Source organism: Bos indicus, chromosome 29 (assembly GCF_029378745.1).
Source record: "Bos indicus isolate NIAB-ARS_2022 breed Sahiwal x Tharparkar chromosome 29, NIAB-ARS_B.indTharparkar_mat_pri_1.0, whole genome shotgun sequence".
Lineage (NCBI taxonomy): Eukaryota > Metazoa > Chordata > Mammalia > Artiodactyla > Bovidae > Bos > Bos indicus.
The window spans coordinates 41,701,199-41,729,181 of NC_091788.1; the positions used below are offsets into that span (position 1 = coordinate 41,701,199).

Genomic DNA, 27,983 nt, shown 5'->3' on the forward strand with positions numbered 1-27,983 from the left:
TCAAAAGTACTTGCCAGGCCATTGTGTGATCAGCCTCTTCTTCCTCCTTGATCTAATATCCTAGCACTGCCTCCTTGCTAGTCTGCTCCAGCCAAACAGGACTTGCGGTTTCCAGGAATTGCCAAGCACTTGCTTTTTTTTTTTCCTTTTATTATTTATTTATTTTATACTTTACAATATTGTATTGGTTTTACCATACATCAACATGCATCCACCACGGGTGTACACGTGTTCCCCATCCTGAATCCCCCTCCCACCTCCCTCCCGGGAAGCACTTTCCTGACTAGAGGACTTTGAAGTACTGTTACCTTTGCCCAGTAATAGTAAACAAACCATTAGGTTTCTACAAGATAAGGACAATAATGAGGTCATACAAAGGGCTAGGGCTTGGAGTGGTGGCCAGGGCCCTCAGCTCTACAACTGCAAGGAAATGAGTTCACGTAACAGCTGAAAAATTGATGCTTTCAAATTGTGGTGCTGGAGAAGACTCTTGAGAGTCCCTTGGACTGCAAGGAAATCAAGTCAGTCAATCCTAAAGGAAATCAACCCTGAATATTCATCGGAAGGACTGATGCTGAAGCTGCAGCTCCAATACTTTGGCCACCTGATACTAATAGCCGACTCATTGGAAAAGACCCTGATGCTGGGAAAGATTGAGGGCAGGAGGAGAAGGAGGCGACAGAGGGTGAGATGGTTGGATAGTATCATGACTCAATGGACATGAATTTGAGCAAACTCCAGGAGACAGTGAAGGACAGAGAAGCCAGGCAATTGCAGAGAAACCTGCTGCAGTCCATGGGGTCACAAAGAGTTGGACACGACTTAGTGCCTGAACAGCAGCAGCGGCAGCAAAGGCCTGCTATATAGCAGAGGGACCTAGATTCATTATCTTGTAATAACCTATAATGGAAGAGAATCTGAAAAAGAATATATATATAATGGAATCATTTTATGTGCATAGCTGTTTTTAATGAAATGATAGGATGGGTCTGGCTGGGACTGGGGGCCCCGGGGAAGTATTCTCCGCCCAGGTCCAGTAGAGGCCCCGCCCATCCTCCCCTGGCTGCCGTTTCTCCTTCCCTCCTCCTGGTGTGGGGACGCAGGGACTCCATCCACCCGCTGCCCCTGCTCAGTTCTCAGGAGGCTGGAGCGGGACCATCTGCTGCTCCTGCTGCTTCTGCCCCGATTTCTCTTTCCACCTACAGGGGAAGGAGAAGCGGGGTGTGGGAGTAGAGATGGGGGATCCTTTTTAGGTTTGTGCTCAGTTGTCCCACTTTATGTCCAAATCTCCCACTGTTTCCAAGAGTTGAGAGCCCCAGAAAGGATTCTAGGGGGCTCTGTCTATCTGTGAAAACAGGACCAGGGAAGCCAGAGGGCTGGATTCTGGCCTTGGCTCCACCAGAGTCTAGCTGAATGACCCCAACAAGTCCCCGGTCTCCCCTGGATCTGTTTTTTTTTTTTTTTTTTTGTTAAATGGACTGGATCAAGGATTTGTGCGGTCCTAGAGCTCTGAGGGTGTGGGGGGAAGCCTACCTTCTCTCCAGGTCTTGCAGTGTGTTGGGCAGCGGCAGCCCCCGCGTCTCTGGCAGGGGGGCAGTGATGGGGCAGGCAGCCACGAGGACCCCTCCATAGATGAAAAGAGGCAGGGAAGGGTAGAGGTCAGAGGTCATGCCTACCAGCGGGCTCAGAATGCTGCCTATGTTCGCCAAGCAGTTTGTCACATTCACACCTCTCTGCCTGCAGGGAGGGAGAGCACCCCGGTGAGGCCAGTGAGGTCTGTGGGTGCCCTAACTCTGCCTGTCAATCGTGTTTTCTTCTTTCACATTCCTCCCTGGTGGCTCAGATGGTAAAGAATCTGCCTGTAATGCAGAAGACAGGAGCTTGACCCCTGGGTTGGGAAGATCCCCCGGAGAAGGGAATGACAACCCACTCCAGTATTCTTGCCTGGAGAATTCCATGGACAGAGGAGCCTGGCGGGCTGCAGTCTATGGGGTCACAAAGAGTCGGACATGACTAAGCAACTAACACTTTCATTTGTTTTTCACAGGGATGCACTTACCCTGGCTGGCTAAAAGGAAAGTTGATAGTAACTGTTTTCAGGACCAAGAAGCCAGGGTTCCGGTTCCAATTTGAACTTACTGTATAACTGTGAACAAATCCCCAACCAACCTCTTCCCCAAGCTCCAGACACCATATCCAGCTTCCTACCCAACACCTTCATTTTGGGTGTCTAAAAGGCCCCTCAAATTTTATATGGCAAGAATTCTTCGTTTCTACCTCCACATCTGCTCTTTGCTCAGATTCCCCATCCTGGCACATCGATGGGCACGTCGAACGACCCAGTTGTTCAAGTATCTAGTAATCGTCCTGATGACTCCTGTTCCCTTATTTCCCCACATCCTTGGATGGCTCTTCCTTCAAAACACATTCAGAATCAGCTCCCTCCTCTCCATCTCCACAACCACTGCCCACCAGGCTGTGAAAGTGGTTAGTCACTCAGTCATGTTCTTGTGACCCCAAGGACAGTAGCCTGCCAGGCTCCTCTGTCCATGGGATTCTCCAGGCAAGAATACTGGAGTGGGTAGCCATTCTCTTCTCCAGGTTATCTTCCCAACCCAGGGATTGAACCCAGGTCTCCTGCATTGCAGGCAGATCCTTTACCAACTGAGCCCCTAGGGAAGCCCCAGGTTACGATGAGTCATTTTCACCTCTTGCCAGTGCCATTGCAGTAAGCTCCTGGCCGGTCATCCCATTTCTACTTTTGTTTTTTAAAAATTATTTTATTTGACTGTGATGGGTTTTAGTCATGACACTAGGGATCTTCGATCTTTGTTGCAGCTTGTGGGATCTAGTTCCCTGATCAGGGATCGAACCAGGGCCCCCTGCATTGGGAACACAGAGTCTTAGCTACTGGACCGCCAGGGGAGTTGCCCCATTTCTACTCTGGGCCCTTCTATTCCCAGTCTATTCTCCACGAGGAAGCCAAAGTGATCTTTATTTATTTTATTTTTAAAAATTGGATTATAGTTTCTTTGCACTGCTATGTCATTTTCTGCTGTACAGCAAAGTGAACTAGCTACATGTATATGTATGTCCTGTCCTTTTTGGATTTCTTTCCTATTTAGGTCATCACAGAACACCAAGCTGAGTTCTCTGTGCTATACAGGAGGTTCTCATTAGTTATCTGTTTATATATAGTATCGGTAGTGTAGGCCATTTAGGTATGACTTAAATCAAATCCCTTATGATTATACAGTGGCGGTAATGAATAGATTCAAGGGATTAGATCTGATAGACTGCCTGAAGAACTATGGATGGAGGTATGTAACATTGTACAGGAGGCAGTGACCAAAATACCAAAGAAAAATCCAAGAAGGCAAAATGGTTGTCTTCTTTTGGAGGAGGCTTTACAAATAGCTGAGGAAAGAAGAGAAGTGAAAGGTAAAGAAAGGGAAAGATACATCCAACTGAAAGCTGAGTTCCAGAGAACATTGAGGAGAGATAAGAAGGCAAAACCAATACAATATTGTAAAGTAATTAGCCTCCAATTAAAATAAATAAATTTATATTTAAAAAAAAGAAAAAAAAACAAGGGCTTCTTTAATGAACAATGCAAAGAAGTAGAGCCAAACAACAGAATGGGAAATACTAGAGACCTCTTCAAGAGAATTGGAGATATCAAGGGAACATTTCCTGGAAGGATTGACATGATAAAGCACAGAAATGGTAAGGACCTAACAGAAGTTGCAGAGATTAAACTCCTCAGTGGCCATGGCACTGAAAAGGTCAGTTTTCAATCCAACTCCAAAGAAGAGCAATGCCAAAGAATGTCCAAACTATCATACAATTGTGTTCATTTCAGATGCTAGGAAGGTTATGCTCAAAATACTTCAAGCCAGACTTCAGCAGTATGTGAACTGAGAACCTCCAGATGTACAAACTGGGTTCAAGAAACATAGAAAAACCAGAGATCAAATTGCCAACATTCGCTACATTAAAGGGAAAACAAGGGAATTCCAGAAAAACATCTGCTCCTGCTTCATTGACTAAAGCCTTTGACTGTGTGGATCACAAAAAACTGGAAAACTCTTAAAGAGACCACCTTACCTGTCTCCTGAGAAATCTGTATGTGGGTAAATAAGGAACAGTTAGAACTGGACATGGAACAATGGACTGGTTCAAAACTGGGAAAAGAGTGTGTCAAGGCTGTATATTGTCACCCTGCTTATTTAACTTCTATGCAGAGTACATCATGTGAAATGCTTGGCTGTATGAGTCACAAGCTGAAATAAGATTGCCAGGAGAAATATCAACAACCTCAGCTATGCAGATGATGCTACTCTAATGGCAGAAAATGAAGAGGAACTAAAGAGGCTTTTGATGAGGGTGAAAGAGGAGAGTGAAAAAGCTAGCTTAAAACTCAACATTCAAAAAACTAAGATCATGGCAGCCAGTCCCATCACTTCATGACAAATAGAAGTGACAGATTTTATTTTCTTGGGCTCCAAAATCGCTGTGGACAGTGACTACAGCCATGAAATTAAAAGACGCTTGCTCCTTGAAAGGTAAGCTATGACAAACCTAGACAATGTATTAAAAAGCAGAGACATCACTGTGAACAAAGATCCATATGGTTTAAGCTATGGTTTTTCCAGTAGTCATGTGTGGATGTGAGAGTTGGATCATAAAGAAGGCTGAGCATCAAAGAACTGATTCTTTCAAACTGTGGTGCTGGAGAAGACTTTTGAGAGTCTCTTGGACTGCAAGGAGATCAAACCAGTCAATCCTAAAGAAAATCAACCCTGAATATTCATAAGGACTGATGGTGTTCAAACTGTGGTGCTGGAGAAGACTTTTGAGAGCCCCTTGGACTGCAAGGAGATCAAACCAGTCAATCCTAAAGGAATTCAACCCTGAATATTCATAAGAAGGACTCATGCTGAAGCATGATGCTGACATGAATTTGGGCAAACTCTGGGAGATAGTGAAGGACAGGGGAGCCTAGCATGCTGCAGTCCATGGGGTCCCAAAGAGTTGGACACGACTTAGTGACTGGATAACAACAAATAAAACCAATAGTGTATGTATGTCAACCCCAAATTCCCACAAAGTGATCTTTAAAAACTGTAACTCAGATCCTTACACCCTCTGCTTAAAATCACCAGTGATATCTCATCAGGCTAGAAAAAAATCTGACTTCTTTCTAAATTCCTATGTGATGTGTCCTGACTACCCAGTTCTTATCTTTCGCCCTATCCCTTTCTTTCCTCATTTATTCTTTACTGTTTGCCTTTGATCCTTACAGAGGAGACCCACCCAGATCACCTTATCTAAAGTACCAGCCTAGTCACTCTCTCTTTTTCTACATTTTTTTTTTGAACCCCAGAAGCAGAGGGTTGAGTTAATTATAAAGCTCAGTTCATGACCTTCACCCTCTATTATCATTTGTACTTGAAAGGACTTTTTATTCCCCATCTTAATTGTTGAGTCCTTTTTATCAATATAATCATCGTTGTTCAGTTGCTAAGTCATGTCTGATTCTTTGCAACCTCATGGACTGCAGCAGACAAGGCTTCCCTGTCCTTCACTATCTCCCAGAGTTTGCGCACACTGAATCCATTAAGTCAATGATGCCATCCAGCCATCTCATCCTCTGTTGCCCCCTTCTCCTGCCCTCGATTTTTCCCAGCATCAGGGTCTGGTCTTTTCTAGTGAATCGGCTCTTCACACCAGGTGGCCCATTGGAGCTTCAGCTTCAGCATCAGTCCTTCCAATGAATATTCATGGTTGAGTTCCTTTAGGATTGAGGGGTTTGATCTTGTTGCAGTCAAAGGGAGTCTCAACAGTCTTCTCCAGGACCACAATTCGAAAGCATCAACTCTTTGGCATTCACCCTTCTTTATGGTCCGACTGTGACATCCGTACATGACGACTAGAAAAACCATAGCTATAATATCGTTCTCCTCTCCCAATCCCTTCCTTGCCAAAGTCAACTTATTCTATCACGTTTGATATGCATTTTTTATTTGCATATGTTCTTGTATTGTTTCGTGTACAAATATTTTAATTTACCTAAATGGTATAAGTAATAGATCATTCTATTTCTCATTTCATTCAGCACTCTTTTTATTATTATTATTATTATTGGAGTATAATTGCTTTATAATGTTGTGTTAGTTCAACACTCTGTTTCAAAGGTATTTCCATACCTATACGTTTACCTACTGTTGCACAGCCCTCCACAGCGGGCATCTCTCCATGGTTCACCTAAATGTCTAGACTGCTGCCCATCAGCCATGACCTCAAACAACACTGCAGTGAGTGTGCTCGAGCATGGATCATGTACGCATTCCTATGTGAAAAGTTCTCTAAGATGAAGCCCAAGAAGGGAGTGGTTAGGGCTGTGTGTGTGTGTGTGTGCTGCCAGTAGTTCTCTAGAATAGCAGCACCAACTTTCATACCCACCAGTGGTGCGTGTAGGTCACGTGGGGATTTAGGGGTTCCGTATTCTCTTGTGGCCACAACAGTTGGCATAATCCAGCTTTTTAATGTTGCCACTTTAATGTGTGCAAAGTGACAATCTCATTCTTCATGTAGTTAATCTTTTGGGTTTCATTGTCTATAAAATACCCATGTATTTATTTCTTTTGTAAAGTTTCTACTGGAATTCCTTCTCTTTCTTGTTGATTTGTAGGTGTTCCATAATGGCGACCCACTCCAGTGTTCTTGCCTGGAGAATCCCAGGGATGGGGCAGCCTGGTGGGCTGCCGTCTACAGGATCGCACAGAGTCAGACACGACTGAAGCGACTTAGCAGCAGCAGCAGCAGCATTTATATTTTTAATATTTGAACTTTTCAGTGTTAAATGTTGTAAAAACCTCCTCCTAATCTACCCTCTGTCTTTTAATATATATATATATATATATATATATATATATATATATATTTTTTTTTTTTTTGCTTGTGGCTTGCTTGTGGAATCTTAGCTCTCTGATCGGTAATTGAACCCAGACCCCAGCAGTGAAAGCGCCGAGTCCTAACCACTGGTCCACTAGGGAATTCCTGTCTTTTAAATTTGTCCATTGCATCCTTCAATAAGCAGAAGTCCTTTTTGATATAATCGAATCAGTATAGTTGCCATATTTCTCTTTTCCTCTTCCTCTCCCTCCCCTTCCTTCCTCCTCCCCCGCCTCTGTCTTCATATGATCCTTGTCTCCATCTGTATCTATTAGTTTCCAAGCCCTCTCATTAATTCTGTTTGTTTCTTTTTGCACCAAGAAAGCCACAGACATACCATGGCTTTGTTATATGTCTTTATAGATGGTAGAGTGAGAAACTCCTCTTTGCTTTGTTTCAGAACTGACTAGCAATTATGGTCTTTTTTCTTCTTTATAAATTTTAGAATAATTTTTGGAGTTCCTAAAAATGATCTAATTGAAATTCTGATTAGATTCTGTTGAATTTCTATAAATTTCTAAAAGTTAACTTGACATCTTTATTATGTTATTCTAAACAAGAGTGTGGAATGTCTCCCCATTTACTAAGATAATCTTTATATCTTAAGAAGGTTTCAGAAAATTTCTCCATGGAAGTCTTGGGTGTCCTCTGTTAATTTCCTGGTAATATCTTGCTTTATGTGCTTTTCTGAATAGTGTCTTCATTTTCAAAGATTTTCTAGGTTATCTTCTGGATTTTTTCTCTAGATTACTGCTTCTAGGGTATAGCTTCTATGTTATTGCTCTTGACATTTGGTAATTTGATTTCGTAACCACCATCCTGCTAAACTGTTTTATTAATTTTGTTTATTGATTCTGGTGGCTCAGATGGTAAAGAATCCACCTACAAATTGGGAGACCTGGGTTTGATTCCTGGGTCAGGAAGATCCTCTGGAGGAGGGCATGGCAACCCACTCCAGTATTCTTGCCTGGAGAATCCCCATGGAGAGAGGAGCCTGACGGGCTGAAGTCCATGGAGTTGAAAAGAGTCAGACACGACTGAGCAACTAAGCACACACACATTGATTTTATTGGTTTATTTAGGATGATGGTCATAATCTCTCTAAATAATGATGTTGTAAACACTCCTCTTTTAATTTTTATTTTTTAAGGTTTATTTATTTTTGGCTGTGCTGTGTCTTTGTTGCTGCACTCAGCCTTTCTCTAGTTGTGGCAAGTGGGGGCTACTCCTTGTTGCAGTGGGGGTGCTTTTCATTGCAGTGGCATCTCTTGTTTCAGAGAATAGGTTCTAGGTGTATGGGATTCCGTAGGTGTGGCTCCTGGGCTTTAGTTGCTTCATAGCATGTGAAATCTTCCCTGACTAGGGATCAAACCCGTGTCCCCTGCACTGGCAGGTAGATTCCTGTCCATCGTACCACCAGGGAAGACACCAAATTTCTTATTTCTTTTTATTTCTGAATACAGCAGTGTTGTCCAGGATCCCCAGTACTGTGTTAAGCAGTTGATTCTGAGATCAGAGAGAATGCACGTGACTTTCTTCCTCATGTGTAGTGCTTGCTCAGGAGCTCTGCTTACCTCTCCGGGCTCCCAATTCCCAACTGCCCTTAGATGGTTGGCCTAGTTTTCCAGCTCCTTGGTGGAGATTTAAAAATACTTCAAGGATATTTAAAAATACTTTATATTTGGGGGGATTATTGTCGATGTTATTCTGTTACTTTAATGGAAATAGTCTTTTCCTCTCATTGATTTCCAGAAGTTCTTTATAAATGCTGTGTACAAATCCTTGTAAATACCTTCTTTTTCTCTTTTCACCTTGTTTATGGTGAAACAAATGGCCAGGAGAAAAAAAAAATCTAACATAGAAAAATTTATCAGTGTTTCTTTTTTGGTTAGCCTTTTTAAAGAATGTCTTCAGAAATCCTCCCCGCTTCAACAGAAATTAATTTTTCTTTAAGGTTGAAATATGGATTGGATTTTATTTATTTCTGATATAGGTAAATAGGTGTCCTGTTGGTGGTGGGTGGTTTAGTTGCTGTCATGTCTGACTCTTGCAACCCCATGGACTACAGCCCACCAGGCTCCTCTGTCCATGGGATTTCGCAGGCAAGGACAGTGGAGCGGGTCGTCATTTCCTTCTTCAGGGGATCTTCCCAACCAAGGGATCGACACTGTGTCTCCTGTGTTGCAGGCAGATTCTTTATTACCGAGCCACCAGGAAAGCCCAGATGTCCTGGTACTAGTTGTTCAATAGTCCAGGCTTTATCCAGTCACCTGCAGTGTTTTTCCCAGTGGATCTGTTTTGGGGCTTGCTATTCTTTTCCATTGGACAGTTTGTCCCTTCCTGCTCTGGCATCCACTATCTCAATTACTACAATTTTATAGCCAGAATTTATAATATGTCTTAATTTCTGGTAGGGCACGTCCTTTCCCTCTGTCCTTTTTAAAAAATACCTTAGTTATACTTGGCCCACAGTACTTTTATATACATTTTAGAATTTACCTGCTGGTTTCTTGAAAATATCCATTGGGATTTTCATCAGAATTGCATTGAATTTATATATCAATATTGGAACTGTTGACATTTTAATATCAACTTATGTCAATTATGAGTTGACATTATGAGATTTCCTATCCCTGCACATAATACATTTATTTACATTTTCTTTAATATATTTTAATATATTTAAACATTTTTATTGATACAGGAATTGAAAAAAATCTCTTTTGGAAGAGTAGAGACTGCAATTGATTATTTATTTATAACATTGATTTATTTATTTGGCTGCACCAGGACTTAGTGCGGCACATGGACTCTTAGCTGAGGCTTGTGGGATCCGGTCCCCTGACCCAGGGTTGAACCTGGGCACCCTGCATTGAGAGGGTGGAGTCTTAGCCACTGGACCATCGGGGAAGTCCCTTGATCTTTCATTTATTGACCTTGTATCCAGTCACCTTGCCAAACTTTACTATGTCTAATAATTTTAGATTTTTATATGTATATTTTAAAATTAATTTTCACTGGAGTATAGTTGACTTCCAATATTATGTTTCTGCTATATGCAAAGAGAATCAATGAAGTTATACATATACATATATCCACTCTGTTTTAGATTCTGTTCTCATATAGGTCATTACAGAGTATTGAGTCGAGTTCCCTCTGTTGAACAGTAGGTTCTTATTAGTTATCTATTTTATATACAGACAGCTACATCCTCCTTAAGTAGTGATAGCTTTGATTTTTCCTTTCCAGTCCTGTTTCTTTTATTATTCTTATCCCAGGCACTGATCACACTCTCTAGGATGATGTTGAATAGAAAGGGAGATAGCAGGCACATTGGTCTTATTCCCAAATGTACAGAGAATGCTTCTGAAGTTTCACCATTAATAATAGTATTTGTTGTGGATTTTTGGTAGCTGTTTCTATCAAGTTAATTTTTTTTCTATTGTTGTTTTACTAAGACTGTTTTTAATGGATGTTAATTAAAATTTTTTTTTGATGTGAACCATTTTAAAAGTCTTTATTGGATTTTGCTTCTGTTTTATATTTTGATGTTTTGACTGTGAGGCATGTGGGCTCTTAGTTCCCTGACCAGGGATGGAACCCATATGCCCTGCATTGAAAGGTGAAGTCTTAAGCACTGCACCACCAAGGAAGTCCCTGGATGTTAATTTTTATTCAAGGTTTGTTTTTTTAAAATTTTATTGGGATGATAATCTGTTAATGTGGTTATATCTATATCTATATATATTTTTCCATGCTCCATGACATGTGGGATCATAGTTCCTGACAGGGGATTGAACCTGTGCCCCCTGCAGTGGAAGCTCCAAGTCTTAGCCACTGGACTGCCAGGGAAGTCCTTAATGTATTTTCTAATGTAAAACTATCCTTGCTTTCTTGAGATCAACTCTCCTTGAGATCATGTATAATCTTTTTTTATACATCACTGAATTCATTTTTCTAATATTTTGTTTAGGATTTTTGTATCTGTTTATGAGTAACATTGGCCTGTTATCTTCATTTCATAACTAATCTCCTTTGGTTTCAGTATCACCTTGCTTCACAGAATGTAGTTGACATAGTTTTCCTTTTTCTCTGTTTTGGGGAATCATTTATATAACACTGGAAGGTTTGTTCCTTGAAAATGTGGTGGAACTCACTTGTATTAATATCTGGGCAGGGTGTTCTTTTGAGATGAGATTTTAAAGTTTATTATTCAAATTTTTAATTTATTCTAGAATTAGTTTTCCTATATTATTTTTACAAAGAATTTGTCAATTTAATCCAAATTTAGAATTTATCAGTATAGACTTGTTTGTAGATTTTTTGCATCTTTACTTACATAATTAAATTTTTGCATCTTAACTACTCTAGATCTATTGTTCAGTTTTTTATTCCCAATATTTATTCATGTCTAGTCTTTTAAAAAATTTATTATTATTACCAGGCATTTGCCCATTTCATTGGTATTTTCAAAGATTGACTTTTTGTTTTGACTTTCTTTCATATATTTATTTTCTATTTAATCTATTTCTGGTACTATTATTATTTGTGTTTTATAGTTAAGATGACTGAACATTTAGACTAGTTACCTTTTATACCAGAGCCATATTCTTTTTGTTTTTTGGCTGCACCATGTGACCTGCAGGATCTTAATTCCCCAACCAGGGATTGAACCTGGGGCCCTGGCAGTGAAAGTGTTGAGTCCTAACCACTGGACCATTAGGGAATTCTGGGCCATATTCTTAGCTATTGTACTTTTTTGCTCTTAAAGTCTATTTTGACCTCTCTAACTACCTGTCTTCTGGTTAATACTTGCCTAGTATATCCTTTTCTATTTCTCCACATTTAAGATTTTAATGGTCTCACGTTTTAGATGGGTCTCTGGTAAACTACATGAATTAGATAAAATCCACTTGGATTATCTGTTTTTTAACTGGTAGGTTTAATCTGTTTAAAACTACTCAGAAATGAGAGCAAATTAAAGACAAAAAGGAGAGTGGTACTAGTAACCCAAAACATATCAGTCAATACAATAAATGTAAACAGATTAAACCTACCAGATAATCCACGTTGATTTTATCTAGTTCATGTAGTTTACACTTGAACTAGATAAAATCATGAACTAGATAAAAAAAAACCTAGGTAAAAAAAAATCTCTCTCTTAACTGGTAGGTTTAATCTGTTTACATTTATTGTATCGACTGATGTATTTTGAGTTACTAGTACCATCTTCCTTTTTGTCTTTAATTTGTTCTAGTTTCTGTGTGTTTTTTTCTTTCTTGCCTTAAAAAATAATTGCTTGACCTTTGTGCTCTTTCCGACTGGAAACCATCTGGCCCTAGGGCCTGATTGTTCCATCCCAGGACTCCTCCCCAACTCCCCCACTCACCGCATTACTGTGGGGTACAGCTCCCCCACATACATAAAGAGGCAGTTTATGGAGCCAATCAAACAGCCTTTTCCTATCACGGCCATCGTGATGCGGAGGAATATGTGATCTGGAAGGAAAAGTGGTGGTGATAACGTGCTGAGAAAGATTTGGAGGAGCCTTGAGTTTTTCACACCCTCTGGGTAGCTGACTTGGGCCAGATTGAGAGCCAGGCTGGGGGAAGGACCAGGCCGGGAGCTGGAATGGGGCGGTACTCACCCAGAGGTATCATTGCACAGGTCACAATGAAGACGCCAGACAACAGCAAGGAGGCTGTTTGGGTACGTTTGCGGCCAAGTGATTTGGTGGCCAAAAAGCCCAGGAAATAAAATGGTGGGTCCACAATCATGAAGAACACCTGGGCCAGGTAGATGTTGATCTCGAAACTCTGCAGACTCATGACCATGCCATAAAGGCTGAAAAGGAGTATGGACCTGGGGCAGGAACAGAGGGGATATGCTTTGAGTAGTAGGCATACCACGTCTACATGGTAATTACAGTTGGCAAACTGCTCTCACTATCTGTTCTTTCCTTTAGGCCTTATATTAATCTTTCAGTGGGTTTTTTATATTTTGAATGCAAATAAGAAAGTCTTCCTTTAATTCTAAAGAAAAAAAGAATGTTATCTATCATATGTTTAAAAATTACCTAGGAGAAAATAATGTTTTTACCTCACAACAGGTCCTCTTCCCCTCCTTCCATTTCCCTGCTCTGTGTGTGTGTGTGTGTGTGCACTCACGTGTGTGTGTCCTCACACATCCAACTCTTTGTGACCCCCATGGACTGCAGCACACCAGGCTCCCCTGTACCTTCACTGTCTCCCAGAGTTGGTTCAAATTCATGTCTGTTGAATCAGTGATGCTATCTAACCATCTCATCCTCTGCCGCCCTCTAAGTTTTCCTTCAGAACAGTTATGGAAGTATGCAAATCAAGTGAGATCATGGTTATACTCTTGTCAACTGCAAACGACCCCCTTGCCAGGGACACATTGCATAGTATTTAGGAAGACATAGCGGCAGACAGCCTCCAGGATGGGCCCCTGCTAGCAGACCCACTCTAGAGATGCTCCTTGCTGGTGTGATGAAGTGAGCAGCCATGGTGGGAAAGTCCTTGTGAAAAACTGAGAGCAATCTCTAGAAGCTGAGGTTAACTCCCAGCTGATAGCCAGCAAGAAGCCTCAGCCCTTCAACTGCAAGGAAATAAGTTCAGGTAACAGCTGAAAAATCGATGCTTTCAAATTGTGGACTCTTGAGAGTCTTTTGGACAGCAAGGAGATCAAACCACTCAATCCTTAAGAGATCAACTCTGAATATTCATTGGAAGGACTGATGCTGAAGCTGAAACTCCGATACTCTGGCCACCTGATGCAAACAGCTGACTGATTGGAAAAGACCCTGATGCTGGGAAAGATTGAGGGCAGGAGAAGGGGGCGACAGAGGATGAGATGGTTGGATGGCATCTTTGACTCAGTGGACATGAACTTGAGCAAATTCCAGGAGATAGTGAAAGACAGGGAAGGCTGGTGTGCTGTGGTCCATGGAGTCGCAAAGAGTTGGACATGACTGGGCTACTGAACAACCTGGGTGAGCTTAGAAGTGGAGTCTTCTCGAGTTGAGTATCCAGATGAGAATGTGAAGTCCTAAGCTGAGAACTCAGCTAAGCTCTGCCTGGATTCCTGACCCATGGAAATGGTGAGCTAATAAGTGTGTGCTATTTCAAGCTGTTAAGTATGTAATTTGTTACATGGCAATTAGAAGAATGCAGACTTCTTCAGGAGAACGTGAGAGCCTGTGATACAGAACTCTTAGGTCCAGAAGCTCAGGGCTTCTTGGGGTGGCTGCTTTTTTTTTTCTTCTCAAGGTCAGTGGTGCCGCTTGGCTGAGATGCAAGCTCAGGAGAGGAGGTAGAGCTGGGCTTTCTCTCTCTCCCTCAGCAGGTGGGGAGCCCTCTGAGTCTCCAGAATACCCATGTCCTTTCCCACTGGAGGCGGGGCTTCCCTCAGCCTCCCACCTACCCAGGATGTCCTGTTTTCCTCAGTCTGCTTATCTGCCCATCAGTTTGTCTTTTTCTTACATGAGTGGGGATGGACCTACCACAGTGGGACGATACAGAAGAAGAGCTGACGGAGAGCAGGGGAGCGCAGCATCTGCAGCATCGATGGCTGGGCTTGGCCCTTCTGCAGACTCATCTGGAGCAGCTGTTTGGATAGATGGGGCTCAGCACTTAGCTTCCCCTGGGGACCCCTCCCTCCACCCTCTTCCTGGGAAGCCCCAGACGACCTGGATTCTAGAATGGGGGGGCAGGTGGAGGAGCCCTGGTGGGGTATCACAGAGGGTCTTGGGAGGGGGTCTCACCTCCACACTCAGCTTGGCGCCCTCTTTTTGCTTCCCATTGATCTGGGCCACTCTCTGCAGGGCCTTCAGGGTGAGGTCCAGGTTCCCCAAGGAGGAGTGCCAGAGGGCAGACTCTACGAAGAACCTGTGGGTGGGGTTTGGGGGTGGCATGAATTTAGCCTGAATTGACAGAGTTGTGGGTTTCTGAGAAAGGCACAGACCAGAGTGGGAAGACAGCTGGGAGGGGTGAAAAGAATCCTGGGCTGAGGTTAGGAGCTCTGGGTTCTACTTCAAGGATTATCCCTGTCTACTTGGGAGACCTGGGACAAGTCTTAGTCCTTTCTGGCCATGGTCTTCCTCACCTATCAGTGTGGACATTGATTCTTTTTGCTTTGCTCTGCTTTGATACTTAAGGAGGAAGGGAAGGGGTGTTCTAGGAGATGCTATATCCATCTGTGACTTATTTTGAGCACTCTACCTTACACTGAGGTCCCACTCACCTGGAGTAGACGAAGGTAATGAAGAGGGGCAGAGACACCAACAGCTGCAGGTGGCGCCAGTGGGGCAGAGTGTAAGCCATGCCAGCCAGGAAGAGTTGGCCTAGGCTGGGAACAAATCCTAATAGGAGGCCCAGACTTGGACGGGCATGGATGGGCAACCACTCCAGACCTGGGGAGAAGAGCAGAGCTTCGGTTGAAGTCGGTTGTGTGAGTATGTGTATGTTTGGGGGGTGGAGGAGGAGCCTCACACTGGAGTGGAAGGGCTCATCTCGTGAGCTCAGTCCTGCTCTGCACCCCTAGGCCCCTCATTGGATAAGGTAAGGATGGTATGATATTTGGTTAGGTTCAGTGTGTGTGTGTGTGTGTGTGTGTGTGTGTGTGTAGGGATGGTCTAGAAGGTTCTGAATTCCTATGAACGCTCCTAATCAGTGTCACCAACCTCAACATTCATATTTCCTTGCTTCTCCCAAACCTCTTTTGACCTGCCTACAGCTGCTCCCTCTGCACTTCCTTCAACTCGTTTTAATTCAACAGGCATTTAGAGTTGAAGATCCTGTGCCATGGCCTTTGCTTGACCTGGGAAATAGAGATGAATGAGCCTTATGCTCAGGCCATTCTGCAGCACTTTCATTTCCTCCTAGGGGTCATACTCTGGCCTCAGGGACTTGTATATTCTTTTCTTTTTGTCTAGAACTCTGCCCAAGAACTTTACTTCCTCTCTTTCTGCCTCACATTTTGTGCAGTTCTGAGCTTAGATGTTACCACTTCTGGGGTGATTTCCTGGCTCCCCAAGTCCTGATTGAGCACCCCACTTCTGAACTCCCACATCATCCAGGATAGCCCCCATCCTCGCCTTTAGTAAACCAATTTGTAACTGCTTGGCAGCTCACCCAGTCTACTATTAACTCTTTAAGGTCATGGGTAGTGTCTTTTTGTTCACTTGTTTATCCACAGTGCTGGATGTGACATAATTAAATGCCTTTTGAAATTGTATTTAATAAACAAGTGTTGAATAAAAGATTCCCTGGCTTCTCTAAGCAACCCCACTCCAGTCTCTGAGTCTTTACTTAGTTCATCCTTACAATGATTCCTAAATACCTATAAATTCCAGCCCCAAATGATCAGAGCCACCAAAGAGGCCATGATCTTAATTTTTTTTTTCTTGGAGCACTACCTACTCCAGGAAAGACCCAGATAGATCAGAATGGGCTGGGACAGGTACTCAGGGAAGGAGTTGAGGTTTGCATCTATCAGGTTCCCTGGGTCACTGCACCCTTGTGATTGAGGAGTCCCCATGAGCTGACCCTCCTGGGTTCCCGCTCACTCAGAATCATAGACGAGCTGCTGGCACCCGACACAGCCATGCCTGAGAGGAATCGGCAAATGCAGTAGGCTGAGAAGTTGAGGGCGAAGGCAGTGCAGGTCCCTGAGACCACTAACAGCAGGTAGCTCCAGGTCAGCACCTTCAGGCGGCCCAGCCTGTGAAAGGAGGGGAAACCTGGAAAGCACAATGCTTGCTCCCCTGTCCCGTGTCCCTGGCTGTCTCATCCTGATGCCCTGGGCAATCTAACAGGTGCTTGTGAGGCTGCCTGCATGTGACCATGGGGTAGATGCTGAGATGGGAGGCGGAGAATAATTGGGTGAAGGTTGGCATCTAGGGGACCTGTTGTTGGGAGGATCCTTGGATTGCTGCTGTCCAGGGTCCTGATGCATCTCAGCAAACCTCTGTGGAGGGAGTCACACGCCTTCATCAGAATCACAGGGGTGTGTTGAAAGCAATCCAGATACCAGAGCCCCACTTATGGCCTATCGCATATCTGGAAGGTATGCTAGAAACCTGATTTTTAACATGCTTCCAAGGTTTGGGAACTACTGCTTTGGGGTGTGGTTGAGTCTTTGACTGTTGGTTGATAGAAACAACCAACATTCCTGTTAGGAGACAGCCTTTTGTGATGTATTTTTAAATTGAGGTATTATTGACATACAGCAGTGAAATAGTTTCAGGTGTATAATATAATGATTCTATATTTGTATACATTGTGAAATGAGCACTACAATAAATCTTACTTAAAGTCTATCACCATATATAGTTACCATGATTTTTTGTGTGTGTGATGAGAACACTTAAGATCTCACTTTGTGACTTTCAAATGCAATACAGGATTATTAAGCACAGTCATCATGCTGTACATTACATTACATTCCCTTGACTTACTTATTTTGTAGCTTAAACGTGGTAACTTTTGACCTTCTTCACTCATTTTGGCCATCCCCTCCTCCCTGTCTCTAGCAACTACCAGTCTCTTCTCTGTATCCATGAGCTTGGTTTATGGGATTTTTATTTTTGGGAAACCTATGCAAGGTTTATACTTTTTCAAAATGGATTTGACTGTGGCTTATATTTTATGAATAATAAAGCTCATTTTGTGTCTTTGATCTGCTGTGACATAGTATTTTCAAATTTCATTAAAATTTTTAAAAATTTATTTATTTTTTAATTGAAGGATAATTGCTTTATAGAATTTTGTGGGTTTCTGTCATACATCAATAAGAATCAGCCATGGGTACACCCTCAAATTTTATTCTTTAGAAAACTGCCTCTTAATATTCATCCCATGGTTATTTTTATGGTCTCTGGCCTGGAAGACAGTCAAGGTTAGGGTAACGAACACTGAGTTGCAGGTACTAATTTAACCCTTATCACAGCCTCCATTTTATAGGTGGAAAAGCCATGTCTGAGAGAGGTGGCATAACCTTCTTGTGGTGCACAGTTGTGGCAGACCTGAGGCTGGTCCCTCACTGCTATTGATTGCCAGGTTTGTGTTTCTGTGACACTCACATGTCACACACAAGGCAGAAGTGGTGGGAAGCAATTTCTTCTGGGTGTCAGAAAATCTGGATTCTTGTCCTGCTTTTTCCACTTGTTAGCTGTGTGACTGTACTTTTTTTTAAAAAGTAAACATTAAATATTTACTTTAGGACTTCCCTGCTGGCACAGTGGATAGGAATCTGCCTGTTAAGTCCGCAGGGACTTGGATTCAATCTCTGGTACGAGAAGATGCCACATGCTGCAGACCAGCTAAACCCATGCGCCCCAACTACTGAGGCTGTGTGCTGCAGTGACTGAAACCCGAGTGCCTAGTGCCTGTGCTTCACAGCACAGAGTAGTCCCTGCTCTCTGCAGCTAGAGAAAAGCCCTCGAGCAGCAACAAAGACCCAGAGCAGATGGGAAAAAAAAAAGTACACAATCACAAAAGTAATGAATTACCATTAAAGTTCAAACAGTATAATAACAAAGAGTGAAAAGTTCTCTTCTTTCCAATCCCACTCCTCAAAACTAACAACATAATTTTCTGGGTTCCTTCTAAGCATCTTGGGCAAATTATCTGCATCCCTGAATCTCAGTGTCCTCATTAGTAAAATGCAGTTAATGGTAACATTCATGCTGGCTTCACAAGGGTATTGTGAGGAGGAACTGAAAGGAGGTGAACCTGAAAAGTGCTGATAGACAGTTGTGTGATTCCTACAGACCTTCCAGACATGGTCAGGCTTGGGTGGATCAGTTCTGTGTCCCTCTCTGGATTCTCAGGGCTGCCAGTCTCCCCTCTGTGTCCAGCCTAGAGGGGCTATGCTGTTGCTCCTTGATTCAGGCTTGTTCATCACTGACCTGTCTGCCATGATCCCAGACATCAAGCTTCCGACCAGTATTCCTGCCATGAAGATGGACTGACTCAACTGCAGCAAAGTCTTGCGTGTACACACAAGGTCCCACTGTAAGGAAGGAAGAACTAGAGTCAAGGAGAGCCAGGCTGGCCCCACCACAGTCCACTCCATCCTTCCTGGTGGGCTGAGTATGTTGGATTGGGACCGGCACATAAGGAGAGCCTGCCTCCCTGAGTCACACAATCTTTCTTGCCATCTTCTCCTGGTGATAATGATTCAAGTGATTTCAAAACACGTAAGAGATATTTTTGGGAATGACTGAGTAGCCTGCTCCCCTTTTTCAAAGCACTAATCGCTAACCCTCTTTCAGGGCTCTTTAACCTGTCCCTCCTTGGGTGCAGCTGAAGAACACTGACAGAATTAAAAATCTGGTTCTTTTTCTTACAGATTTGGAAAAGGGACTCAGAGAAGCAAGGTTTGTAAGGACACTTAAAGCTGGGATGAGAGGGCCAAATGTGGAACAACGTGGAAGTGGAGTTGAGAAATCATGCGACAGAGAGAGAGTGGGAGAGGAGGAAAAAAAGAAGGGGAAGAGAGGCAGGGGGAGGAGGGGGAGGGGAGGAGGGGGAGAGGAGGAGGGCTGAGGGGAAGAAGGATGAGGAACCTGGTCAGAGAGATCAGGGTGACAGCACAGTGCCAGAGAGGTAGGGATGGAGAGTCCAGATGTGCTGGTTCTCCTCAACCTCCTGATTGTGGTCTCTCATAAGACTGGGCTCAAGTTCTTGACCTAGGGTTCTGTGGAATACCCTTGCATCCTTCCCTTAACTTTCCATAAGCAAGTCTGAGAGGGTGTAGTTATTTGCAATCTTGTGTAAGCAGCACTTGAATACCTTAACTAATAGTTTAACTTTTGTTGCTCTTTTTAATGAATATTAGAAAAAAGATTCCCATTTTAAAAGTACTTCATTTCGAGGTGGAGTAAAACATCTCTAGAACCTGGAGAAAAATCATACTGCTCACAGACGCCTCTAAAATTAAGTAAAGATGACAAATGAGTGTGGCATTTCATTTACAAGTAAGAGCTAATTTTTGTATACTTTTGAGTGAATTTTAAAACTCTATTCTTTCGCTAACAGAAAAAAGAAAAAGGAAAAGGGACTGGGATGACCAGGATGTTTAGGGAATGCTCCCTAGGGTGTATTAATATATCCAAATGAATTCATCCTTCAGGTATAATTGCTTGATAATCTTGATTTGATTGGAAAGAAGTCCTTATTTGTGAATTTAATTATTACTGTGGGACTATTAATACCCTGTGCACACACCACATGATATACAATTTGGGAAGCTGGCATTTGAACACTTTCTCAGAAGAGCAATGGACTTTCAGACAGAGTAAGAGAAATATCACTCTCTGTCACTTAATGCAGAATCTAAAAAAAAAAAAAGAACAAATACATTTAACCAAATGAACAAAAAAAATGATACAAATTAACTTCTTTACAAAACAGAAAGAGACTTACAGACTGAGAGAAGGAGATTATGGTTACTGGGGGAAAGAGGGGGAGGGCAGGGATAATTAGGAAGTTTGGGATGGGCATGTACACACTGCTATATTTAAAATGGGTAATCAACAAGGACCTACTGTATAGCACAGGAACTCTGCTCAGTATTATGCAACAACCTAAAGGGGGAAAGAATTTAAAGAAGAATAGATACAGGTATATGTATAATGGAATAAATTTGCTGTACAACTGAGACTAACACAACATTGTTAAATAGCCATGTGTGCACGCTCAGTCGCTTCAGTAATGTCTGACTCTTTGCGGCCCTGTGGACTGTAGACCGCCAGCCTCCTCTGTCCATGGGATTCCCCAGGCAAGAAAACCGGAATGGGTTACCATGTCCTCCTCCAGGGGACTTCCCTGACCCAGGGAACAAACCTGCATCTCCTGCATTGCAGGAGGATTCTTTACCCACTGAGCCATCTGAGAAGCCCTAAACAAACTGTGGAAAATTCTGAAAGAGATGGGAATACCAGACCACCTGATCTGCCTCTTGAGAAACCTGTATGCAGGTCAGGAAGCAACATGTTAGAACTGGACATGGAACAAGAGACTGGTTCCAAATAGGAAAAGGAGTTCGTCAAGGCTGTATATTGTCACCCTGTTTATTTAACTTATATGCAGGGTACATCATGAGAAATGCTGGGCTGGAGGAAGCACAAGCTGGAATCAAGATTGCCAGGAGAAATATTAATAACCTCAGATATGCAGATGACATCACCCTTATGGCAGAGAGTGAAGAACTAAAGAGACTCTTGATGAAAGTGAAAGAGGAGAGTGAAAAAGTTGGCTTAAAGCTCAACATTCAGAAAACTAAGATCATGGCATCCAGTCCCATCACTTCTTGAGAAATAGATGGGGAAACAGTGGCTGACTTTATTTTTTGGGGCTCCCAAATCACTGCAGATGGTGACTGCAGCCATGAAATTAAAAAACGCTTACTCCTTGGAAGGAAAGTTATGACCAACCTGGACAGCATATTCAAAAGCAGAGATATTACTTTGCCAACAAAGGTCCGTCTAGTCAAGGCTATGGTTTTTCCAGTAGTCATGTATGGATGTGAGAGTTGGACTGTGAAGAAAGCTGAGTGCCGAAGAATTGATGCTTTTGAACTGTGGTGTTGGAGAAGACTCTTGAGAGTCCCTTGGACTGCAAGAAGATCCAACCAGTCCATCCTAAAGGAGATCAGTCCTGGGTGTTCATTGGAAAGACTGATGTTGAAGCCGAAACTCCAATACTTTGGCCACTTGATGCGAAGAGCTGACTCATTTGAAAAGACCGTGATTCTGGGAAAGATTGAGGGCAGGAGGAGAAGGGGGCGACAGAGGATAATATGATTGGATGGCATCACTGCCTTAATGGACATGGGTTTGGGTGAACTCCAGGAGTTGGTGATGGACAGGGAGGCCTGGCGTGCTGTGATTCATTGGGTCGCAAAGAGTCGGACATGACTGAGCAACTGAACTGGAATATAAAATGAAAAGTGAAAAAAAGCAATGGACTTTATTGCTGTTTTATTCAAATAACTACTTTTCTGTAATTCTATGTGTTATCTGATATAACTTTTATTTAAAAAAGATTTTAGGGTTTTGTCAAACTGGGACTTCATTTTAATAGTCCTTATTGGAAACTGGTGAATAGAATACGACCGTGGAGATGGAGACGCATTGTAGGGAGGAGTTAGGAATAAGATAGACTGGAACTGAGGAATGGAAGGATGAGAAGCAAGAGAGTGTAGGAAAGAGGAGAGAAGTCAGAGAAGTGCTGGAGGAGGGGAGGATTAGGAGTGCGGGATTAGAAGACGCAAACTATTGTGTACAGGATGGATAAACAACAAGGTCCTGCTGGATAGCATGAGGAACTCTATTCAATATCCTGTTATAAACTGTAATAGAAAAGAATATGAAAAAGAAGATATATATATGTGTGTGTGTGGGTGTGTGTGTGTGTAACTGGATCACTTTGTTATACAGCAGAAATGAACACAAGTACACTATGAAGTACATTGTAAATCAACTGTGAGTGATAGTTGCTCAGTTGTGCCCGACTCTTGGTGATCCCATGGACTGTACCCGGCCAGACTCCTCTGTCCATGGAACCCTCCAGGCAAGAATACTGGAGTGTGTTGCCATCTCCTTCTCCAGGGAAATCAACTGTACTTCAATACAATTTTAAAAATAGATTTATCAATTTTAGAGAAAATGGAAAAATAAGGATTTGTCAAATAACAAAAGAAGTCAGAGGAGTGAGAAGAGAACACAATTTGTATGCAGCCTAGTGATGAAATCTGGGTGTAGTTCAGAATAGAAACTGATAAATGAATATGGAATATGTAGTCAGAAAGAATTTATCTGCCTCTGCTTTGCCCTAAGGTACTTGTCGTCTGTGAAAGCAACAGTTCAAGGGGTTATATCACCTTAGGGTGAGCACAGACTTTTACTATATATGTTCTCTTCATGTGCACCTGAGGCTCTTGAGGGTCATATACCTCTGTGTGCTCCTGGGCCTCATATATATATGTATACACACACACACACACACACACAATTGAGTAAACTCCGGGAGCTGGTGCTGGACAGGGAGGCCTGGGGTGCTGCGATTCATGGGGTCGCAAAGAGTTGGACACGACTGAGTGACTGAACTGAACTGATACAGTGCTTTATATATATACGCCAAAGCTTATTTACATTGTACCTCACAGTATGCTTATGTTCATTTCTGCTGTATAGCAAAGTGATCCAGTTACACACACATGTATTTCTCTTTCATATTCTTTTCTATTATGGTTTATCACAGTATATTGAATATAGTTCCCTGTGCTATACAACAGGACCTGTTGTTTATTCGTCCCTAAGGAACCAAAGCATAGGAATGGGTAGTCGTGGATTTGAGGGAGACTCAGAATTGCTGTCTAGGACAGCTCTGCACTGCTAACTTGATAAAGCCTGTGATAAATGAAAGATGCTGTGAGACTGGCCTCAGGGGAAAGAAAAAGAGAAAACGAATGGCAGCGGGGCCAGGAAGTAGAGCCACGAAATGGTAACTGCTGTTCAACTGCGGAACAGAAGTGAAAGGCGGACTCAGGCCGGCCGTTCATAGTAACTCAGGCCCTCCCTGCGCTGTAGTCATTGGATCTGGAGTGGGCACCCGACCCAGGTCAGAAAATGTCTTTCCCAGAATTTTTCAAAGTTGAAGCAGAGAGGCCTTCCCTGCTGGTTCAGTGAGTGATAAAGAATCTGCCCGCCAATGCAGGAGACATGACTTTGATCCCTGGTCCTGGAAGATCCCACGTGCTTTGGAACAACTAAGCCTGTGCGCCACTACTATTGAGCCTCTGGTGTAGAGCTTGGGAGCCGCAACTACTGAAGCCCTGGCCCCATAGAACCTGGGCTCAGCAACAAGAGAAGCTACCGCAGCAAGAAGCCTTTGTGCCACAGCTAGAGAGGATCCCCTGCTTGCTGCAGCTAGAAAAACGTCCGCACAGCAATGAAGACCCAACACAGTCAAAGGTAAATAAATAAAATTATTCAAACAATTTTTAAAAAGGTGAAGCAGAGAGACAGTTATTAGAAGTGAGCCCAGAATGGGCAGTGGCAATGTTAAACGAAGCATCTGTGTCATAGTTACATGCCCATCATGCAGAGAACAGATGAACGCCAACAAAGGTCTTGCACACATGGCCCTGGTTCCCATGGGCCCTAGAGCCAGCTCTGCCTTTGTTTGTCTTGTGGTTGGGTTATGGGAACCTTTATACCCTCTTTTCATGCTCAGATTAGTTTGAGTTGAATTGCAGCCACTAGCAAACAGGAGTCCTGACTCATACAGTTCAGATAGAAGCTGCCAATTATTTAGTTCAGTTCAGTCACTCAGTGTCCGACTCTTTGCAACCCCATGGACTGCAGCACGCCAGGCCTCCCTGTCCATCACCAAGTCCCAGAGTTTACTCAAACTCATGTCCATTGAGTCGGTGATGCCATCCAACCATCTCATCCTCTGTTGTCCCCTCCTCCTCCCGCCTTCAATCTTTCCCAGCATTAGGGACTTTTCAAATGAGTCAGTTCTTCATATCAGGTAGCCAAAGTACTGGAGTTTCAGCTTCAGCATCAGACCTTCCAATGAACAGCCAGGACTGATCTCCTTTAGGATGGACTGGTTGGATCTCCTTGCAGTCCAAGGGACTCTCAAGAGTCTTCTCCAACACCATAGTTCAAAAGCATCAATTCTTCAGCACTCAGCTTTCTTTATACTCCAGCTCTCACATCCATACATGATTACTGGAAAAACCATAGCTTTGACGAGAAGGTCCTTTGTTTGGAAAGTAATGTCTCTGCTTTTTAATATGCTGTCTAGATTGGTCATAACTTTTCTTCCAAGGAGCATACTCAGGATATTTTAATTCAGAAGGAAATAGGAGGGGACTTCCCTGGTGGTCCAGTGATTAAGAATCCACCTTGCAATGCAGGAGATGCACATTTGATCCCTGGTCGGGAAGCTAAGATCCCACTTGCCTTGGAGCAAATCAGCCAGTGTGCCATAAATATTGAAGCCTGCTTGCTGCAACTAGAAAGTCCGTGCGTGTGCTGCAAAGAAAGATCTCGCGTGATACAACTAAGACCTGACTTGGCTAAATAAATAAATACTAAAAAAGAAAATAAGGAGAAGAGCTCAGGTAGGTTTTTTTTTTTTTTTAATTATTATAACCCAAAGCTAGCATCTTATTTCTTATTATACTAATTTTTTTTTTGCTTTTCATTCAGAGGGATGAAGTATCCCTTTGGGATACAGGGCCCTTTAGGAGTTCTTTCCAAGGGGCAAGCTGGGACCTGTCTTCCTCAGGAGACCTGTGCTGCTGTGCCTACTAGATATAGCCATGTGGCCTGGGTGGAGCATCTTCATTGAGACTAATCTTCTTGCTTAAGCAACCCTTGATAACTTGTGGGCTATTGCATTTGCTTCACAACTCAAAAGGTCCAGCTTCACACTGGGCTATACATGTAAGCTGCCTATTATCCTAATGAAGTGTTTTCTGGTGCAGCCTTTGGCATTATTGGCCCAAGGAAGAGTTATCCTGGCTGTGTTCATTAAAATATTGTGGACATTGGTCCCACACACAGTACCTGTTGGAAGAGGAGTGTATTATTCTTGGCCTCTCCCCACAACTCAGGAAAATTGTAGGCATCTGGCTTTGTCAGTCACCGAAACTGATGAGAAGATGACTACTAACTCTCCATTTAGAAGGAAAGCTAAGGTGCTCACTCACCCAGATTCTTTGCTTCAGATGGCAAGGAATCCAAATAAATTTGAGCTTCTGATCACACTGCCTGCTGTTTTGAACAGAAGAACAACAACAAGGTTGATATTAATAGTTCCTGGAGTATTGTCGAACTTGGAAAGCAGGGTGCAGAGTTTTAAGAAGGGAAACGGGAAAGCAGAATTGGAGGGATTGATAGCATACAAGTTAAGGTGGGTGGAAGAGGATGTCTCAGAATTTGGGTGGAGGCTGGAGAATAAGGAAGGCATTCCCCCTCAGCCATGCCAGGAGGGGATGGCTTATGACGCTCAGAGGGAGGAGGACTAGCCATCCTTACTTACCTTGTAGTTCTGTGTGTTGGGTCTGGCTAGTGGGAAGTATGGCTTAACTCCTACCGCTTTCAGACTGATGCTGCATCAGGCAGGTCTGGAGACTGTGCTCACCCACAGCCCCTTCTGCACAGCCCTGATTACCAGGCAAGGGGCCACATAATCCCACTATTTTGTCCCTTGGTGTGATGATTAGATTAAATGTGGACACCTGAGCCAATTGCAGGATTGTGACGGGGGCTACTCATCAATGTGTTGGGTTGAGCCAATCAGAGCCTTTTCTAAGAATTTGAATTAAGATTTACGGAAATGTTCTGGCTGGTGAGTTCATGTGATTCTTTGCGACCCCATGGACTCTAGGCCCCCAGGCTCCTTTGTCCATGGGCATTCTCCAGGCAAGAATACTGGAGTGGGTTGCCATGCCCTTCTCCAGGGGATCTTCCCAATCCAGGGATCGAACCTGCGCCTCTTATGTCTCCTGCATTGGCAGCAGATTCTTTACCACTAGTGTTACCTGGGAAGCCCCTTCGGTTGGTGGTGGGCCCTAAATCTGAGAGGTAATGGGGCAGAGCTGGGATTAGCAGTCGTCTTGCGAGATGAGCACATAGACGAAATGGGTCGAGAGGAGAGTCATAGAGTGAGTGTGTAGTGATGCCTCTGGCGCTCCAATCCCTGGTTCCAGTTGCCATGAAGCCTGGACACGCTTTGTTTCCTGCCCTTGGATTTCCTGAAATCCCTTTCCTCATGAGCTGACTGGAGACAGCTTCTCTTTCTTGCAACCAAAAGACCATTGACTAGAACAGATGTTAAGAGCACGATCCATGCGACAGCTACAGAGTGCAGAATTCAGCCGGATGAACCATTTAGCAGGCCAGGGAGACTCTACAATCGACTGTGTGTGTGTTTCGGGGGAGGGGTGTTAAATCACTAGAGATGAAAGGACCCTCCCCCTCCCCATAACCCTGTTCTCTTTCCCATCTTAGTTCCTTGGCTGCTCTCCATCTCCTGGCCCCAGCTGCTGAGAGCTATTTCTAGACGAAGTCAGGAAATTGTTTTTGTCTCTAGGACTCTGAGCCCAGAATCCCCTGCTCAGGAATATTCTCTTTGCCCTCCACTCTCTGCTTGCCTCCTTTCTCCACCTCTCTGTACCACTCCCACACCTTCCTACTCTCAGGGAAACCAAAGTAGACTATTGAACTCCAGCAGCAGTATCTCTCTCTCTCTGGGGGAGGTTGGAGGGGCAGGGAACAGCTTTCTGCAAGGCGTTCCATAACCTTCTCTACCAGGAAGACCTCAATTCCAACCCCTGTTTTCTGTCCTGCATTTTGGGCAGAACGCTTCATAGCTCCAGGGTCTTTGGACAAATTCAGGTCAGGTTTGCACAGTCTGTGTGTGTGTGTGGGTATGTGTGGGGATGGTAAGATGGGGACACAGGGGTTGGGAGAAGAAGCTGGGGGCCCAGGGCTCCTCACCTCAGTGACGATGGTGGAAGGGAAGGTGCTGTTGTCGTAGATCCAGCCGTGGGGGCAGGGCTCTGTGGCCCCTGTGCCGTTGGTCTCTGTGCCATTGGGAAAGGGTGGTCCCCGCTGGGGGGAGGTGAAGAGGAGGCAGGACTCGGGCCGCCCCTGCCCATCCCGGGGCAGCCAGGCCTCCAGGTCCCCGTCCTCGCTGAGGTTGGTGTCGGCAGGAGGGCGGCAGTGGTGGGTGGGGATGGCGGCGGTGAAGTTCTGCAGGGTGTTGTGCAAAAACGTCAGGAGCAGGGGCAGAGTCAACAGAATCACCTGGATCTTCTGGAAGCGGCCGACTCCCCCCAGCTGCAGCAGGATGTCATTGAAGGCCATGGGGTAGGACCTCGCAGGGGCCTGGGAGTGGAGGCCTGTTGCTCCCACAAACTATTTCCAGGTTTTTGGTGCAGGGGGGAGGAGACAGGCTGTTCTTTGTCTTCTCAGTTCATCA

At 43.7% G+C, this 27,983-nt stretch overlaps 1 protein-coding gene and 1 non-coding gene across 2 annotated transcripts; both read right to left on the reverse strand.

The window, feature by feature from the left end:
* Positions 1-27,868, reverse strand: LOC109554111 (solute carrier family 22 member 6-like). Its single transcript, XM_019954420.2, has 10 exons — positions 27,500-27,868; positions 18,887-18,990; positions 16,544-16,698; positions 15,220-15,388; positions 14,741-14,864; positions 14,480-14,583; positions 12,605-12,819; positions 12,347-12,455; positions 1,534-1,737; positions 1-1,199 (listed from the first exon to the last, which is right to left on the reverse strand). Exons 1-10 carry the CDS (start codon positions 27,866-27,868, stop codon positions 1,130-1,132), a joined length of 1,623 nt encoding a protein of 540 aa, XP_019809979.2. The 3' UTR covers positions 1-1,129.
* On the reverse strand, positions 11,611-11,683 carry TRNAE-UUC (transfer RNA glutamic acid (anticodon UUC)). Its single transcript has one exon. It is a non-coding gene; the product is annotated as a tRNA-Glu (tRNA).
* Positions 27,869-27,983: the final 115 nt, after the last annotated feature.

Bases quoted from the DNA above. Each gene is read 5' to 3' on its own strand.
- LOC109554111 (XM_019954420.2), bottom strand. From the start codon at position 27,868: ATGGCCTTCAATGACATCCTGCTGCAGCTGGGGGGAGTCGGCCGCTTC. The intron at 18,991-27,499 runs GTGAGGAGCCCT...CCTTCCTTACAG, and splicing joins CTTCCACCATCGTCACTGAG to TGGGACCTTGTGTGTACACG. The intron at 15,389-16,543 runs GTGAGCGGGAAC...TCTTCTCCCCAG, and splicing joins CAGCTCGTCTATGATTCTGA to GTCTGGAGTGGTTGCCCATC.